At 38.5% G+C, this 20,008-nt stretch overlaps 1 protein-coding gene across 7 annotated transcripts in view; it reads right to left on the bottom strand.

Moving 5' to 3' along the window:
• The window catches only part of TBC1D5 (TBC1 domain family member 5), a 635,464-nt gene that overhangs the window by 120,446 nt on the left and 495,010 nt on the right, over positions 1-20,008 (bottom strand). For all 7 annotated transcript variants that reach the window (XM_036758387.1, XM_036758382.1, XM_036758384.1 and 4 more), the window contains 2 exons: positions 14,067-14,209; positions 1,471-1,577 (listed from right to left, as the gene is read on the bottom strand). In XM_036758387.1, the coding sequence (XP_036614282.1) occupies positions 1,471-1,577; positions 14,067-14,209 (250 nt within the window). The remainder of the gene's footprint in view (positions 1-1,470; positions 1,578-14,066; positions 14,210-20,008) is intronic.

Here is a 20,008-nt window from a genome sequence, read left to right as displayed (position 1 = left end):
TATTAAAGCCACAGAAACATGAAAAAGCGCCTGGATTCACTAATAATACTGATGGACCCACGCAGGATCCTGCAACAAGGTGAGCGATTCATGAGAAGCAGAACTCCATTATTCTAGGGAACAAATTACCAAGAGAGATGGTTTTAGCTAAGACACACTCTTTTTTTTTCTACTGAATTAAAAAAAAAACAAAACTACACAGGTAGGATTTCAAATTTGGTGGTTTAGCACTGACTCTCCCTTCTACCTTTATTCTCCTTTTTACAAATATCTCTTAATATTGTTGTCTGTAACCAAAATACAGGAAAATAGATTTGGGACTGATTTCATAGGCCACCACCTAAATCTTTCAAAAACTACATGCACTTCTGATCTATCACAGAAAAGATGGATTATATTTCTGATGCTCAAAGAAATTTCTGTATGTAAAAGAAATGATGCAAAATATATATTTCTGCAGAAAATAGCTATAGGTATGAGGAGACAATATTTTTGAATCCATAAAAGAAAGAATGGAGGACTGATGCAAGGACAGGAGTCAGCTAGTGATGAAAGTGAAGCAATCTTTCAGAATCTAAAGGGCCCTGAACTTCGAGGCCAGGGTAGCTCGGAGACGGCTTTGGCAGCATAACCAACTGACAGACTGACTCAAAGACAATTCTAAAGCTGCCAGCACAACTGTTTTGGGGGGTCTGCCAAAGATCCAAAGGCTGCGATTATCATCCAATGCCTGGCATCCTTAGATTCGGTTTTGAGCACTCACTCTCTTTCTCTCTCTCTCACTTCATCCAATATTTTTGTTTGGCTCAAAAAACAGCAAGGATTCACAGATTTTTTTTAAGATCATTAAATGTTCTTATTTTCAAGAAATATAACATTAGTTGTAAAAGTGCACACTTTTTCTATGAAGTGTAAAGAAAATTTCTGTGCAATGCTATCATCTTTCATAGGACAAATCTGCTTTGGAGCCTGTTTAAATATCCATTTGAAATACTGCTAACTCTAAGATTTAGAAAAGCATAATCTTTGGATCAAATAAATTCAGGGTTTTAGTATCCAGTAAATGCGAACAGCGAGTGATGGTCTGTTTTCCAGATAGAGTTTGTTGGTCTTCCTATTGCCCTCCAGGCTCTACTTTGGCACGTGGTCCCCTGTGAGGGACGCCAAAGATGAGATGTGGCTGTATGGGGAGGTCGTTGGGAACGATCTGTTTGAGTTAGCAGCACTGCACAATGGCATAACCAGGCCCTTTGGAGGAAACCAAGACTTATTCTCCCATTTCACACAACACCCTTCGATACCATTAACTGTGGCATCTTTGGTCTCTGAAGTCAGTGACAGCTTCTCTTTTTGGTCTACAAACTTTAGACAAATGTTTATCATCAACTCAGGGGTAAACTTTATAGGAGTTATCTACATCATGTGAAAATGAGGGCCCTCCCCACATCAACAATTAACCAGAAGACTTACCTTTGGGTCTCGAAGGAAAAGGGCCCTGAGGATAAGTGAATGTACATCCCCAATTGGTGGGTAATGCATCAGAAGTCCAAGGCAGGTTTGATAGTTACTGGAGATCACTAAAAAAAGGCAAAGTAGTGACATCAATGGAATATATTCCGGCTAAAGTTTTTTTCTTTTTTTACTTTTTAGTATGATTGAATTTATAATATCTGATTTAGAGTAAAAGAAAGCAAAGGCAATCTTCAAAAGTCATTTAACTTTTTTTTAATTGATAAAAGGACTCGGTGATTGGGTTTTCACCCCTTAAACACGTCCCTCTTGAGGTAATCTGGGCTAACAGGAGCTAGGAATACCTGGGTTCGAGTCATGTGTCTGTGTGGCCCTGGGGGAGTCACTGAGCTTCTTTGTGCTCCGGACACCTTGCGAAGGCTGTACAGTGCAGAGTGGCACTGGGAGTGGGAGGCCTTCCCTGGAAACCCCTCAACGCTAAGGAAATCACAGGGCAAGCCCCCTTCTCAGGCCCTTCAGTATTCGTTCAAGCAGCACCTTGAACTGATGATATGGCTTTTTAATACTCTTTAGTTGTAGTAATGGCTTAAGATGTCATTTTTAGGGTGCGGCAGGTAGATGGAAACATACCAAACTATAAAAGAGACCTAGAGTTTTTGCTCTTTCTATACTTTTGTGCTTTGTGTCTCTAGTTTTGCTACGTATAAAATCCTACTTAAAGCCATGAGAATGCAGACCTATTAAAATGTCTCCTCAAATGTATTTGTTTTTTCCTGGTAAACATGAGATTTAGGTGAATACCTATGTGATACTTCTCATAGAATTTGAATGTAATAACAGTTTCCTTTTAAGTCTAGCTGCCTATGAGATTGTCATTTCTGTTAAAATCAACCTAATTATGAGTGCAATTATTAAACACATCTTTTTAGGCAGGTCTGTGTAAACTACTCCATTTCTTCTGCACCATCTAAATTCAGGCCATCCATCTGCTGCGGCTGTCAAAGCAGAGCCTATTAATGATGCTTTTTCTGTGTAGTATACGGGCTGCCTCCAACAATACTGATTGTAAAGAAACTTTACGGTTACTTTTGTTACAACGCAGTCCTTTTCATCAATCAGACAGTTAGCTGAAAAAATGTCTTTGAAAGCACAGAAAATAACGGCAAGTGAACAGGATCAGTCCAAACTGCAAAAATAAGCAATTGTCTTCTGGCTACGGAGACATTCCGGATTCTCAGCCTTCCCTCTCATGTTGGAAGCATCATCTCTTTGCTGTACCTTCCTTCACCCTCCCCCATGAGGATTATGGGGAAAGGATGCAGGACTGGGCAAAATGAATAATTATAATCTGTGCAGGGAACCACTTTATCATCTTCATTTCCGTTGCGATCCGACAGCTTGTAATTTCATACATCTGCTTTCATTTGTAAAGCACTCACTTATCCTACTCCTTCTTTATCTGTTCTGCTTTTTCTTTTCTCATTCTTTTGTTTTTCTTGTTCATATTCTGATACCTAGTTTCCCCTCCCTTCCCCCACTCCACCCCTAGTCACAAAGCTTGTATACTAAAAGTGGCACATTTTTTTAACACGGCTACTATAATGGACCAAATATACATACATACATAGACATATACACACACCGGAAACAATGGACTCATAAATCAGAAAATTACTTTTTAAAAACTGTTCAACTGTTCAAAATTAGAAACTGGTCAGACCAAAATGGCTATCTTACTAATGTGGCTTAAACTGTCCATTTTTCAGCCATGTAAAACTGAATAAATTGAATGAAGAAAAAACCCTGTAAAGTAGGCCTGTGAATGGTAACTAATTAAAATATCCTAGTGGAAATGAGGATCAATGCAATCTATTCAGATAGGCCAGATCTTCATTTAATAAATATTAATTGAGAACCTACTATGTGCATGAATATATATTTCAGAGTGTTTTGAACTTACAAAAGATCTTTCATCATTTTAACTCTCAAAAGTACAAAATAGCCTAACACAACAACAATTTTAAGCGGGATCGGGGATAGAGTGGGAAAGAAATGACTCTGGTATGAAGGCAATAGAGCTTTCATTCATCTTTGGGCTAGAAGTAGAAAGTAGAAAGAAGTAGAAAATAGGGTCACATCTTTCTCCACAAGATAGCGTTTTTCTTTTCTTTTTTTTCGCCAAAAAGACTAAGTCCTTAAGAGTTTTTGTCACTGGCTACTGTTGTGACAGCTCTCTTCTTATTATTAATCAGCCCCTGGATTCTCTTCTAAAAGCAAGCCGGATAAATGTTTTCATCAACACTGCATTTATTTATTTATTTAGAACCTGTTGTACTAAACAAACTGAGACTTTCACAAAAGGGATGACAAATTTCATCTTCCAGATCTTAAACTAAGGCTGCCTGGTTCTTTTTGGCTAGGGAATATCATTCTCCTCTCTGTGCCTCTCTGCCAATGTCTTTGAAAAACAGATAAAAATTTTACAAAGGGATTCTTTTACTCAAATTTTTCCTCTTAGCCTAAAATATAGGGCACTATTTTCACCTTTATCTTGATGACTAAAAAAAAAATCTTTCCGATTGGACTCTGTTCCCATAGGCCATGAAGTACTTACTAGTCAGGGGGGTTTAAGGAATATCCTTTTAAAACTTAAATGTTTTTTTCTCTCTTGCCCATATTATCCAGAGCTCCAGGACAATTTAACACAGAAAAAAGCCATGGAAAACAAAGTGGCCAGAGTTGGGGGGAGGGAAATGGCTATTTGATTTTTTTCCCACTGGGTATTGAGAGCTAGAGAGGGGTAGAAGGGAGAGAGCCTGACTGGCCCTAATAAGAGTGGGGCCCCACCAAGAAGTGCCACTGGAACATGTGAGGTAGCACCCCAGAGAGAATGCAAGAGGGTTAGGATGATCACGTCCCCAGTAACATCTGCTTTCCCTCCCTCTACCCTCTGGGAAGTAAATGTCAAAAGGAAGAAGGAAAGAGCGTTATCTGTGCACCAATGAAAGGGCCTCGGAGCCTGGGAGAGCTGCTCCCAGAGCTGGCTCTAAGATCTCTGGCACATCGGGATGGCTGGCGCATGCTTAGTATTACCCACTCCCCTCCCCCCATGGTTATGGCACTGTGGTAGCCACAAGGTAGCAAAGGGAGATGATGAGACAACCAGAACTCAGGACAACAAATGTAAACTCTACTAAGGATGCCCTAGTGAAACGACTGGTGACTCGCATGGAGGAGCTGCCAAGTGATGACCCAGCCACAGGACTCCACTTGCTCTACACCCACCTTCCTTTTCCTCAACTTCCCAAAGATTTTTCTCTGCTAGTCTGCTCACCTCACAGTCTGGAAATAAACCATGGAGGCAGAACTTGGAAGATCTGTCCTGCCTAGCAATGTGGCTGGCTAGTGGAAGGCACACTGCTAGCATCCTTGAGGTCTTTGGATCAGTTCTGTTCCAAATAAGGAGGTGTATATGTGAACTGATGCTGAGTGAAGTGAGCAGAAGCAGGAGAACACTGTACAGAGTAACAGCAACATTGTGTGATGGTCAGCTATGACTGACTTTGTTCTGCTCAGCAATACAATGATCCAAGACAATTCTAAAAGACGCGTGATGGAAAATGCCATCCCCATCCTGAGAAAGAGCTGTGGAGTCTGAATGCAGATCAAAGCAGACTATTTTCACTTTTTCCCCCCTGGTTTTTCCCTTTTGTTCTGTTTTTTTTTTCTTTCACAACATGACTGACATGGAAATATGCTTACTATGACTGTACATGTATAAGCTATGTCAGATTTCTGGTTGTCTTGGGGAGGGGAGGGAAGGACAAAAATCTAGAACTTAAAATTTTATAAAAATGAATGTTGAAAACTATCTTTACATGTAATTGGAAAAAACAAAATGTTGTTTACAACAACAATAACAAAGGAGGTATAGAGGAAATAAAATGGAATGGTGATAGGAACGAACAAAGAGGGAGAGGATGACGTCTAAGAGGAAGTTGTGGGAAGATAAAGATAGCGAAAGAGGAAGGAGACGAGGAACTCTCTGAATGCAATCAGTACAGAGTCAGATGGATAGATGGTGAAAGTGGTGAAGGAGGAAAGAACAGAGGGGTGTGGAAATGCTCTGGTACTTCATCATCCCTCAGAGTCTCAGGAGCTCCATCTGTAAAATGGGATGAAGAGGACTTGTGCTGTCTGGCTTTGGTGATGAAAGTTCTTGGGAGTCACTATTCTTTACCCATTTTTACTTATGTGAGGAAAGCAGGCAGGCAGCATTTATTTAAGCTACTTAAGGATCCAAAAAAAAGCCCAACTCAGTGGGGCATCACAAAGATCGACATGTATTTGGCTGTCAATTTGTTGTTGACCAAGTAAGGATAAAACAATTTTTTCATAGTGTTATTCAAATATAAGTTAAGAAACAAAATAAAACCTCAACACTACATTTATAACCTCGTGATAGGTCTGTGTAAATTTGCCTTCTGAAGTACAAAGTGAGACTGATTTTTGTATATGGCTTATGGAAATGGATATCATTACATTACAGTCACACCTCATATGTTAAAGTGGTGCTGAGTAACTCATCATAGGGCAATCATTCCATTCACCTGTCATTTTTTCAGAACATGTCTATACTTCTTCAGGTGACACTCTCCAAGCTGAAAGAGCCTTTAGGAACAGGGAACATTTGCACTTTCCGGTTTGCCTAGCATCAGCCTCCACGACTGATTTCCTCCTCACAACAGCCCTGTGAGGGAGGTACTACAGGGGTTATCCTCTTTTTGCAGGTGAGGAAACTTAGGCTGAGAGAAATTCAGTGACTCACCCAGGGTCATGCAGCACTGGGTACAGGGGGAGGATTCAGGCCCAAGTCGATTGTTCTTTCTCCGACACTACCCTGGGTCTTGGTGCTACCACTGGACACTGACATTTGGGATGTGGGTGTGTTTAACAGTAAAGCTTAGTCTGCGATTTCACATGATTCTGAGTGTATTCTTCCTCCTGAGTTCTTTAACCAGAACTGACATGGACTGTTGTGATATTAAAAAGAAAGGAAGCTCTTGGGGGCGATTGTTGAACTGGATAGGAGAAGCACACACACAACTTGCTAATTTGTGTGGAATTCTTACCGTGCAAACAGGACTGCATTTGGAATCAGAGGATTTAGGTTCAAATCTGCCGCTTGCTACCTATGTGACCTCCATGGGACTCAGTTTCCTCATCTGGAAAATGAGGTGGTTAGGTTAGAGAAACTCTAAAGTTTCTTCTTGCTATGAAATCACTTTGAGTTACTTTTCATATGTTCACATTGGCTTACTAGGGTACATATACTGTATCCCCAGAGCCTCTCACAGAACCTGATGCACAGTAGGTCAGTCAGCCAATGAGATAGTAAGCATTTGTTAAACTCCAACTATGTGCCAGGCACCCTGCTATGCACTGAGGATACAAAGAAAGGTAAGAGAGAGTTTAATGAGGAGACGATATGCAAACAACTATTTGTAAACAAGATACATGCAGGATAGATAATACATGCAGGAGATGATCAATAGAGGGAAGGCTGTAGCGTAAGTGGTATCAGGAAACACTTCTTACAGAAGGTGAGATTTTATCTGGAACCTGAAGGAAGCCAGGAGATGGAGATGAGAAGGGAAAGCATTCCAGGCCCGGAGGACAGGGAGAGAATGTGCCTGGAGTTCAGAGATGGAGAGTCTGGTTTGAGGAATGGCCAGAAGGCCAATATCACTGGACTGCAGAGCATGTGGGGGTTAGGAAGACAAAAGGAGTCTCCAGGTAGGAGGGGGGAGGTTATGAAGGGCCTAGGTGCGTAACAAGTGTTGGGATGGAAGAGTACTGAAACCATACTGCACTTTAGATCATTTTAACCAGAGAAGGCTTTCAAAAACTGAGTGATACAAACTGTTAAAAAAGATTAAAGATTCTATCCTATATCTACTTTTCCATTGGAAAAAGATGATCTCATTAAATTATACAGTTTTCCAAAGGGAAAAGGGAGGAAAAATGTTAAGCAGCTACGTTGGTCTCCATCTAATAAAATATCCAGAAGATGTGAACTAGGGTTAAGAAAAGGTCTGGCCCTAAGAGAAATCAATTATTACCTTAAAGCAAGAGCACATGATAGGCAGAGGTGATTTCTCAAAGAAAGGACAGCAGTAACCTACACAGTTAAAAAACACATTTGTCATAAAGAACTTGAACTTCACAAAGTGATGGGACAATAATCTTCTGTGTGAAGCTGAACCCAAGTGAGTCGCAAATCCTTTAGTTATGATGTATGTCCAAGCTAAAACCACCTTAACTTCATGACTAAAATTTGAGTACTGAACTGGAGAAAGAATGTGAAACATTGGACAATAATACGCACAGAGAATAGGATTGTAAAGAGGATTATAAGCTATAAACTAGTTTAAAAGATGTTTAAATTGTAAGGCTCTTCCTTATATCCCCCATGTAAAAGGTCACAGGAAAAGAGAAAACAATATGGCAGCTCTGTCCATAAGAGGGAGAGCCAAATTAATTGTGCTATATCAAAGAACTAGGTTACTGAAACCAGAGTGAAAGAAAACTAAGTAGCAATATCACCAATGAATATTTATGTAAAAAGTTAAATACAATGTTAATAAAAGGCTATCATTTCAGTATCTTTTAAAAATTAGTCATGTTGACCAAATTTTATCTATACTGGAAATTAAGGCTAATTCGCCATAGGAAAACTATCACCATAATTATGTGAATCAAAATAATGTTATCACATTAACAAACATGGTATAAAGCCTCTGATAAAATGCATGCTTTAAAAAACTTTAACAAAGCAAAGGAATAAAAGAACCTTCCCTATATGGGCAAAAGTATCTATCTAAAATCAAGAGCCGGCATTAGATATGAAAGAGTAATGATGCGTATCTTCCTAATAAGATAAAGGGTGATGTAATGATGCCTTTGACAAAGTGCTAGACATGCTCACAGTAGTAAAAACATCATAAAATAGGATGACAACAGGCAAAGAGAAGAGGAAAAGAGTAAATGAGACAATAAGTTTAGTGAACAGGATAGACAACAAACCCATGGAAATCATCAGCTTTGTTTTTGTATTTTATTAATAAAATTCAGGAGGGAGAGAAATTCCATGTATTTCTAATACATCAAATTATCTTGGAGTTCACCAGCCAAGACATAAATAACTTATATAAAAAAACCTGTATACGAAAAGCCCAAAGTAATTGGAGAAATGTTGAGTGTTCATAAATGGACTGTGCCAACAAAGTAACATATGATAGTACTAAAATTACTCTAAAGATTATTGCTACTTTGAATCTGCTTATCAAAGGGACACTTTATAAGAGTTAGACAAAATTTTAAAATTCTTAGAGGAGTCAGGAATTGCAAGGGGCATGGTAAAAAAATATGAAGGGGGCTAGGGCTATCATATTTAAAATCTATCATAAAAACGTAATTATTAAAACAATTTGACACTGGAAAAAATTAGATAATAGACTGGTTGAACAGACTATATAAGTTAGACTGAGAAATAAATGGGTAGAGAATTTTGAACTTAACTATTATTTGGAAAAAGGAGCCTTTCTCTGGAGGAAAGAACTGTGAAAACTCAAAATCAATACGACAGAAAACCATTTTAAAACAGCATCTTTTACCATATACCATGATAAATTCCAAATGGATCAACAACCAAAATATAAAAAGTTCTGCCAGGAAAAAAAATAGAGGAGACAGAAGGTTGAAATTTTGGCAATTGTGGGTAGAAGAAAGAGCCCTAATCTGGAAAATGGGTTATAAGATATCATAAAAGGTAAAATATATAATTTTAAAACCTTTTCCAGAGATAAATGCAACTGCAATCAGAAGAAAAATATGCTCTAGGAAGAATATCTTGATATTGAATATCTCTGATAATAGTCTGATATCTAAAATTCAAAGAAAACAAAAGTCCAAGAAGATTAAGGGTTACTCCTTAATGAAAAAAAAAGGGGGTCAAAAGAAAAGAACAAAGGATTAGGTAGAATTTATGACTTGTTGGGTGAGGTTTCCCTGTAAAAGTCAAATAAAATTCAGTTAGCAATTGAAATGAATTTATTTTTGACAGACTGACTTGATGTTGAACATGCTCTTAACAAGAAAATGAAGGAACAGAAATCTTACTGTAGGCCATATAGATAATGGTACAATGCTAGAACTTCAATGTAGCTCCAGGCTCACGACAAAATTTCTAATCAATAAGCAAACAGTAAAAATATTTCCACATATGTATAGATCAAAGCATGAATAGAAATGGGTGAGAACACTTCAGTATAAAGCTGGACAAGCTGAAAGGTCAAATGATATGGTGAGGAATGAGCAAATCTGACAAGTAAGAAACTTCTGCATTTACCAAAAGAGAAGTGTGAAAAGGTGGGTCTGAAAAATAAAATGGACAATCTGTCATCCCTCGCTAATTTGATAAATTGTTAAAGTAAATGTTTGTCTTATAGTATTTTAGGTTATATATCTAAATAGAGAAATAAAAGCATATACATCACATAATATGCTACTGAAAAATGCCATTTCATGTACAAGATGTACAATTTTAAAAATCGACCGTAATCAGAGAAAGTGTCTTTGAAAAATCCATACACCTAGAAGTGTAGCTCTGATAATTTTAGCACTATGGAGATGACACATTGTTATTATGACTTCTGTGGACATGGGTATTTTCTGTAGAATTTGGCTTCCTAATACCTGTCAGCTTGCTTTCTTAATAGATTTTAAGCTTCAGAAATGTGACAAAAATGTCATCTAAATTTGTTCTTTTCCTTAGTACTTAGCACTCGATGGTATAGGCATACAAATGTTTAAGGTTGTTTTAAAAATGAATTCAACATAGTACTTATGATTATAATCCAGATTAAGCCCAAGATTTATAAAACCAAATATTTTTTATAGATTTATATAAAATTAATTGAAATACATTTTTACCTGAAAAAAAATACCAAAAAAAAGCATTCGATTGAGAATCAGGATGCATGGGTTCGAATCCTGGCTGTGACCTTGGGGACATCAATGAACATTTCTGAGTTTGTTTTCTCAACTGTAAACTATGGCAGGAGGATGATAAAGGTCAGTTGTCTATGATCCCCTTATTTTAATGTTAGGGAAATGTGGAATCACCAAGTTCATGAATGGGCTGTGCCGATAAAGTGAAAACTAATCGTACTAAAATTCATGTTTACAAAGCGGAGCTGTCGGTAATCAGCTCGAGCGCTAGTATCCTCATTTTGCAGACACACTTGCAGCTCACCCTTTCAGGAGGATCCAAATGTTTTCCCTCTAGCTCATTTAAAAAACTTTCATGTCCTTTTTCATTCAATCACTTTTGGTAACTAAACAAAAACACTCTCTATACATTCTTTTTATTCCTTTTATGAACTTACATGCTATCTAATTCTCCAGGAGAAATTATCTTCTTAGTCCTCTATAAAACTCTGAATTAAAAATATATTTCATGGAAATTTAAGGTGATTAAGTTTTCCTATTTCTGCCTGAGAAAAGGAAGGCAGGTCAGAACTGCTTGGTGGCAAATGTATTTAAAATGTAGCTTTGTGTTTTTTCCCTCAGTGGTCACTTGAATTAAATGATGAAACATGAAAATTATAAGATGATTTAGGGTAATGTACTGTAAAAATTCTTTTTAAAATGGAACATGAGGCTTTCATTGGGATTTTTGTTTTTACTTCAATATTCTGATTCTATTTGTCTATAATTATTTTATAAGACTGGATAAATTGAAGCTGATTGAAGTAATGTGGACACTGAAGGTACCTATATCAACTGAAATTTTAAGAATTTTTGGTCCTTTTTTGTTATTCCTGAAATTACCTTGGTCTGGTCTCCCTCCACCCCTCCAACTGACCGACCTCTACATGACAGTCTTCATGAGTCTTGGACACTTAAAAAAATTCATCTGGTGATCATGAAGTCTTCTAAAATATTCTTATTCTGACATGTTTATGGGATATAATCATATCTCATGTTAAAAAAATTCACACACACATCTAGTATGCAAAGATATTGACTCAATATTATCTTTATCACTAGTCTTGCTAGTTGCCATCAGCTCCCCCCATGCAACAGATCTGATGAGGCTGTTGGTCAAAAGATTCTTGGCAAGAAATCTAGGGGTTACACAATCAGCTGTCCAAAGAGGTGGATTTCCAAGCTGTTCTGGATATTCTATACTGTAATGTTCAATTAACATTATTATTTCATCTACTCAAACACTATATAATTATTGCCTCTAAAAAATATAGCTATAACTTCTAGGAAAACTTGAAAAAAAATCAAGTCTATAATTGGTCCAGGATGAATATAAATGTGGCTACATCTGCTGAATGATGATGACCTCCTTTACTATTATGCCCGAATGAGCTGCATTTGAAGATGAGAACTAAAATTTGATAAGATCACAGATCTCTAGGTGAAAGAGAAACCTGTGGTTATCTGGATCTAACTCCAATTCTGCCACAGAAGCAGCCGAGGCCCAAGGAGAGAGACTTATTTGAGGCTACCAAGAAGGTGTCAGAGGCAGAATTTGAATCCAGCTCCTCCAGCTGCTTCTTCTCTGTCTCAAAAAGGCAGCATCAGACAGAGGGAAGAACAACAGCTCTGGATTCTGAAGCCTCGGTTCCCCTCCCGTGGCGTCTTTGGCAAGACTGTAAAATGAGGAGGTGGAGAACATGGCCTCGGATGGTCCTTCCAGCTCCAGAGATTTTGAGAACCACCTGATCTCAGTGGTTTAATAGCAGCAGGATAATTGTAGCAATCGGAGCATTTGCATTCTGGTTCTGTCACTAATGGGCCATGTGACTTTAGAAAAGCCATGTAAAATCACTGAGCATATTTTTCTTTTCTTCAAAAATAGGGGAATGGACTAGAAGATCCCTCAAATTCTTCCCAGTTTCAAATTTCAACAATTCTATGATTAACGAAATATCCAGGAACTTATTATTTCAAATGGAATATAAATTAATAAAACAAAGAAGAACAGTCACAGGCCATAAAATCAGTCAACTCATTAAAAGCAGCAGTGATGAGGTTTATAATTAAAAAGGACAAAGAAGAAAATATTTGTCAAAGATTTCCAAGATTCTGAATAAATTTCAATAGCAATTTGATTCATTAAGATTTGGAAAATAATAACCAACAGTAAGTCATTTCCTGAAAAAAAGATTCTTGGACAGTAAGTGTTTTTCTTTTTTGTATTTCACAAGAATTTAACTTTTTAAAATGAGAGATGGGTTTATGTTGAATATTCTAAGACCTGTGACTTTACAGATATTTTGTTATCCTTCTGTTCTTTGATAAGTTTACCTGACAAATAAGAATTCTAGGATGAACTTTTTACTTAGCCTGACAAAGCTTGAATTAGTTGAACTTTAAAGACCAACACAAAATTATTTTGCACAAAGAATGTGCTGTTCTGTGGACTTTAAAAAAGTCAAAATTCATTTAAATAAATGTTTAGAGAATGAAATAGATTTTAACTTGAATTTTTAATGGGTTTTAGTGTTCCTCAAGGCATACTAATCAATCAGTCAATATTGGAAAACTTTATTTTTAGCCTGGATGATTTCTTTGGTGCCGCTCCCAATTCAGATCAGCTGCTGTTGTGCACCTTATTAGGGGGCATCAGGAAGTTCAGTACTAGCCCAGGATCTCAGGGTATGAGTCATAAGCAGGACATGCATTTGAGTCTTCTTGAATCGAAGGCCCAATCTTTATCTACCCAAGCAATCTATCTTTCTAGCACTGGGGAATTTCCCAAGAAATAGGACATTTTTTATTCGAGTTTCTTCTCCCCTTATAGCCTTCAATTTCTTTATTTCCTTGAGAAATGACCTTTCATAATTCTTATCAATTTGTTTTCTCTCTAATCTCATTTTGTGAGTGATTATTATTTCTAGACAGAAAACCACCCTTTTGGGGGAAATTTTAAGTACACTTTGAAACTTTTTCTGGTAAAAGACTGACAAGATCACTCCAGATAGGATCCATGGATTTCCTGTCAATCAAAGACTACAAAAGGTTGCTTTGAGAGATGGGGAGGGCCATGGTCTCATACATGATGGGAATATACCACATTGAACAGTAAGAGAAGCAAAGCAAGCCTCGGTGCTTCAGATTTTCACTGTTAATAAGTCAGTGCTAGATACAGTTTCCAGCTTTGTAGAAGATACTCCCTGTTTGTCAGAAGGTGGAGCTCTGTCCATGTCTGTCTTACTCTCTTTTGTGTAAGTGATTCAACACTGTAACGAGCAGGGCTAAACCAGAGGTTGTATTCTCTAGAAACCTGGCTCAGAAAATATTCAAAATTTCTCAAAACACTACCTACTGCAATACACTCATTCTGGCTAATAAAAATTATGTTTAGGATGTTCAGCTAAAATTCCAATTGATTACTGATCACATAATTTTAGGCATATTTAAGCCAGACATTTAAAGATAGAGAATGTTTTTAAAAAAGCAAAATAACTAAAAAGAGACCAATTTATTCTAGTGCAGATGAGATAATTTATACTCACATGCATCTCGAATATATAGTAACATAGCTACAAAAACATAGTCCACTAAGCCCAGATTGATGCTGTCTGCAAATAAAGCATCCCAGACAACCAGAAGATCCTGAAGAGGGAATTCTCGTCCAAAAAGCAGTCGGACCCATCGTCTGAAAATAAAACAAACAAACATAAAAAAACCTTAGAAAATCTTAAGTACCAGAGCAATACAAAGAATTAGTAGATTTAATATGATAAAGGAAAAATGAGATCTAGTTAACAGAATAAAAATTGTAGAGTACACTTTAATAAGAACACATTTTAAGTTTTAGGCTTTCAAATTAATTTTGTGATTCTAGAAACAGGCCCTAATTTTTAAATTTTATTAGTATGTGCAGAACAAATAGCTCCAAAAATACTAAAGAGAGAAGGGAGGAGGGGGTGAAATATCATATTCAGTGTAAATAACTGTATAAGAAAAATTAAACAATTTAGCAGAACACTTTAATCTTTTATCTGATTTACCTTATACGATTCTGAAAGCTGAAATTCATATGAAGTATATTCCTCTTTTAATTGAAGATATATGACATACAATACTTCTGGATTCTTATTTTGTAAAGCAGACTAAAATCCTTTTTTTACACAATTACATTCTGGTCTTATAGAAGAAAACTGGTTTTCTTATAGAATCATATACCTTTCAAATTTAAAATATCTGTTTTTTTAGCTGAGTAGGAATAAAAAAAAACTTTAAATATCTACTTTCGTTAGTGTCCAATATAGATTTATTTTCAAATATAGTCATACCATTCATTTACTTTCACCCAATAAGGATCTATCAATCAATCTAAAAACATGTATTAAATAGCTACTGTGTCCCAGGCCCTATGTTACATGCTGAGGATATAAAGACAAAAAAAGAAGAAAGATATTAGTCCATGCCCTCAGAGACCATGCACTGTTTTTGGGGGAGGCATAACCTTTCCATAGAATGTCAAATGCCAAATATCTATAAAGTGACTTCCTGGGGAGGACACAAATAACTCAGGCTCCAGTATCCTGGGTATGGGGTGGCACAGCAAGACCACCTGAGCAAGTGAGGGATTCTCTTAGGGTGGGTGAGGATGAGGTCAATTTTGGCAGTGATAAGAAATCCAATGTTACGTGTGAGGACCAGCAAGGAAGGTTCGGCTGCAATGTGATGTTTGTAAAGGGAAGTTCACCTGAAAAGACTGTGAAGGGCCTCAGAGGACTTCCTTGGAGAACTTCTGGAACAGAGGAGTGACATGGCCAGGCCTGCATGCGAGGAATATCACGCTGCCAGCTTCGTGCGTGGAAGAGGAAATGGAGATGAGGGAATGAAGGGTTGGGGACTGACGAGGAGACTCCTGTGCCTGCACGGGTCCAGGGAAGATGCAATGAGGGCCTCAGTAACAATAGGTGGCTGAGGCACCCTCTGATTCAGGACAGATACCACCACTGGGTCTATACCCCAAAGAAATCACAAAGGGAAGAAAAAGACTCACAGGTACAAAAACACTTATAGCAGACCTTTCTGTGGTGGCAGAGAACAGGAAACTGAGAGGGACCATAATCACGGCTGAACAAGGGGTGGAATATAAATGTGATGGAATACTATTGTGCTGTAAGGAACGATAAAGGGGATAGTTTCAGAGAAAACTTAGGAAGACTTAAATCACTGATACAAGTGAAGTGAGCAGAACCAGGTGTGCAATTGATACAATAACAACAAACAGAGAAACTCTGAAAACTTTAGGACCTCTGATCAGCACAACGATCACCCATGATTCCAGAGGACTCTTGAGGAAGCCTGCTATCTGCCTCCTGATGGAGGGAAGTGATACACGCAGAATATAGACAGACATTTTTTTTTGGACATGTCCAACGTAGGAATGTTTTGCTTGACTATACATGTTAGCAAAAGAAGTTTTTTCCCCCTTCAATCCTGGGGAAGGGTAGAAGAGAAAAGGAGAGAAGGTAGACCTTCGTTGACTAGAAAATATTTAATTTTTAAAAAGAAAAAAGAGAATATGTAGCCATGTGAGTAAACAGAAAGGGATGAATGCAAAATACGTTGCAATGGTAGAGGTGACAAAACTTGTCAACTTAGTGAATATGAGGGGTAAGGAAGAGGGAAGAGTTGAGGATAGACAGCTAGAAAAGGCATTTATTAAGAGCTTGCCATATGCCAAGCACTGAGCTAAGTGCTGGGGATAAAAATATATACAAGACAGTCCTTGTTCTCAAGACGCTGACATTGTAATGGGGAAAGGCAACATAAAGGAACTAGAAGGGGGTGGTGGTGGTGAATATGTCCTGAAAGTGCAGTGGAGGCTTGAATTTGGGCAAGATAAAGCCAGTGTGGGCCTATCAGAGCCCACTTGGTTCCAGGGCAGAGTCCATGGCTGAGATGATGGCCAGAGCAGGGATGGCACAGTATGCAAATGACCTGAGAGTCTGGCAGATGTCTGCTTCCAGGTAAGGTAAGGCCAAAGCTGGCCTGTCAGAATCCAGGGTGGCTCCAGACACAGAATGCAAGATTTTGGTGGGAAGGAGCGGATGGTCTCAGTGGACTGTTCAATTTGAACCTGGGTGGCGTGAAGGATGGCAGTGCCCTCAATAAAAAAGGGAAGTTGGGAGAAGGGGAGGAGGGTTTAGGGAGAAGTCTGATATGTCTACAGATAGATATTAGAACCAGGAGAGAATACTAACAATCTAATTATTTAGTGCTAACCTCTCTTCTGACTTGTAGTCTCTGATCAACAAATTTTAATGGGCATATTAACTTGAACTTCCCATAGACATTTTAAATTCAATATATCCAAAACAAAACTCATGATCTCCCTCCACCATACACCCAGCCCCCCCCCACCTTCTCTATGCGATGGTGCCACAGAGGGCACTGCCACCCTCCCACTCACAGAAGCTCACAACCTTGATGTTGTCCTTGACTCCTCACGTGCACTCATGCCAAGTCCTGTCATTTCCACCTCCATGACTTCCCTCTTATACATCCCCTTCTCTCTGCTCACACAGCTGCCCTCGGTGCAGGTCCTTGTCATCTCATGGCTAGTCTACTGCAAGAGTTTTTGGTCTGGTGTCCCCCCCCCCCCCACTCCAGTCCACCCTCCATTCTGTTGTTAAAGTGCTGGTCTGACCCTGCTGCTTCCCTACACAATAAACTTTAGTGGCTCCCCACGACTTCCAAGAGCACACACAGAATCCTCTGTCTGGTTCTAAAGACCTTCACAGTCTGCTTTCTTCTTCTACTTTCTTCTCCAACATGTGCCCTTCAATTCAGCTGCACGGGTCTACTTGCTGCTCCTTGCCCTTGACACTCCATCCCCCATATCTGACTTTCCTGGCTGTCCCCCAATCCTCTAATGCTCTCTGCCTCTGGATTCCCTCTAGACTCAGCCTGAAGGCCACCTTCTTCAGGAAGCCTTTTCTGGGATCTCTACTGCTAGGGCCTTCCTTCCAGGAACACCTTCCATGTACTCTCTATATTGTACATATCCATTTTTGCAGAATTTGCAGAATGCTTCCCCTCATTTGAGTATGGGCTCTTTGAGGACAGAGACCACCTTTTTATCCCCTGCTCTTAACAGAATGCCTGATGCTTAATAAGTGCTTGGTGACTTACTGATGTTGCAAAGAGGTAAAGAAGGATTAAGTAATAAGAAAAGGTCATTGGAGTTAAGGTGACAGTGAGGTTGAAAGCCAGATGGCAAGGGCCCGGGAAGTAAGTGGGAGGCAGGAAAGTAGAGCCATGAGTGCAGTTTTTTTCCAGGAATCTGGTCAAAAAAAGGAGGACGCAGGATAAAAACTTGAGAGGGTTCAGGAAGATTAAGTGAAGGTTTTTAAAGTGAGGGAGATCTGGGTATGTTTATAGGTAAAAGAAAACAAGTTAGTTGATAAGGAGATCAAAAACTGGGGAGAAAAAGGGGAAGCTCCTGGAGGAGTGAGGAGGGGATGGGATTAAGGGCACAAACAGAGGGGCTGGTATTTACCACGAGAATGGTCATTCCTTCCTCAAAAACTGGATTGAAGGAGAAGAGAACAAAGATGATGCTGAGGGGATTTGTGATACTGTGAATTGGGGAGATGGAGCTTGTAATAGAGGGATAACATAATCTTTATGGAGGGCCTCGATGTAACATTATGTAATTAATAATGAAACCTTAGTTTCAGAGAAGGCATACTCATTGTCATCTCAAGGCATAGGAGTTCTCTAACACTGTAAAGGACAGTTACTGCTTTTGATGGTACACGTCCACATAGCACAAGGCTACTAAACAGGTGTATTTCACACATCTCTACCCGTATTTTAAACAATGTCACTGCTAGCTCACCCATTTGTCTCCATAAATGGCTAGAAAATTAAAACCACACAACTGTAACTTTACATAACAGGCAAGCGTAGAGTAGGGAAGACACAAGATGAAGTGGAAAAAGTCCTGAACAGGATTCACATTCCAGGAGTGCCATCTCCTGGCTCTCTGTCCTCAGCCAAGATGCTTAACCTCTATGGACCTAAGCTACTTAATGCGGCTATACAACAGAGAAATATATCTATTAGTTACTTACCATGGATGTTGTAAAAATCAAGACAATGTGAACTTACTTCATAAAGTATTATTGAGGGGGCATGGTGCAATGGAATAGGGGCTTGGTCTGGAGTTAGACAATCTGGGTTCAAATCTCTGCTCTGCCACTTAATACCTCTGAGATCATGGGGAGGCCATGTAACATTTCTGTGCTTCACTTTTCTAAGGGCTTAGACTCAATGGTTTCTAGGGTCACTTCCAACTCTAAACTTCTGATCCTATGCATGACATAAATGTCAAGTATAATAATAATTATCACCAACCCTTTTGTTAGAAATCCTATCTATTTAACAAGGAATGCTCAGTCTCAGAAATTTTACTAAACAGAGAAAATCACATTTTCAGAAAAATTTAAAGAAAAATAATTTTGATCCCATTATTGAAATAGTACCATATTCTTTACAATTTTAAAAATCACCTTTCTATAAGCAATACATTTTTATACTTTGACTTCAAATGCGGTAAGACTAGAAGTAATGAGATTAATTAACTTCTCATGATGATTTTGGCAGCTGGAGGAGAGTGGGAGCAGTGGGATCAATTTGAAGGCTTTTAGGTCAGAGAGAGAGGTAACGAGGACCAGGACTGGGCCGGTAGGTCTATGACTTGGAGAGGCAGGGGACGTACCATACACTGTGGAGGTACACTTAACAAGATTTCCAAGTGACTGATGTGGGGAAGGAAGGAGAATGAGGGAATGAAGATGCCTTTGAGACTGCAAATCTGGGTGACTAGAGAGATGGTCATATCCTGGACAGAAAGAGTGAAATCAGAAAAAGGGGCAGGTCTAGGAGAAAAAAACGTGATTGGAGCTGGGGAGCACATTTCACACATCATAAAATCACAGATTTAGAGCTCAAAGGGACCTCAGAGATCTGGAGTCCAAGCCCCTTATTTTATATCTGAGGAAACAGAACTGAGGGGGTGGAAGAGACTCGTACCCCTCAGAACTTTACAAATTGTAGATGCTGAATAGTATTAATTGAAATGTTCATTTAATTTGTAACCACATGGTATTGCTTATTTACACTGAGCTTAGTCAATTAAATAAAATAACCCCGATTTTGAAGAAGTTTGCCTTCTAGTTGAAAGAATGAAGGAGAATTACATTACATTGCAAAGTGTAATGCTATTTTTTTTTACTAAATGAATAAAAAATAAAAAGTACGTTAGGAGACTAGATAAACAATGTCTTCCTAAAGCTCAGGTCTGACCAAGTTACTCTCCCACTCCATAAACTCCAATGGCTCCAGGACTGAACCCTTGTTTAGTCTTCGAAGGCCTCCATCTCTGTCCCTCATCTTTCTAGTTTTCTTATACCTTATATCCTGCTATATA

Source organism: Trichosurus vulpecula, chromosome 5 (genome assembly GCF_011100635.1).
Source record: "Trichosurus vulpecula isolate mTriVul1 chromosome 5, mTriVul1.pri, whole genome shotgun sequence".
Classification (NCBI taxonomy): Eukaryota; Metazoa; Chordata; class Mammalia; order Diprotodontia; family Phalangeridae; genus Trichosurus; species Trichosurus vulpecula.
This window is presented reverse-complemented; position numbering and strand designations above follow the sequence as displayed.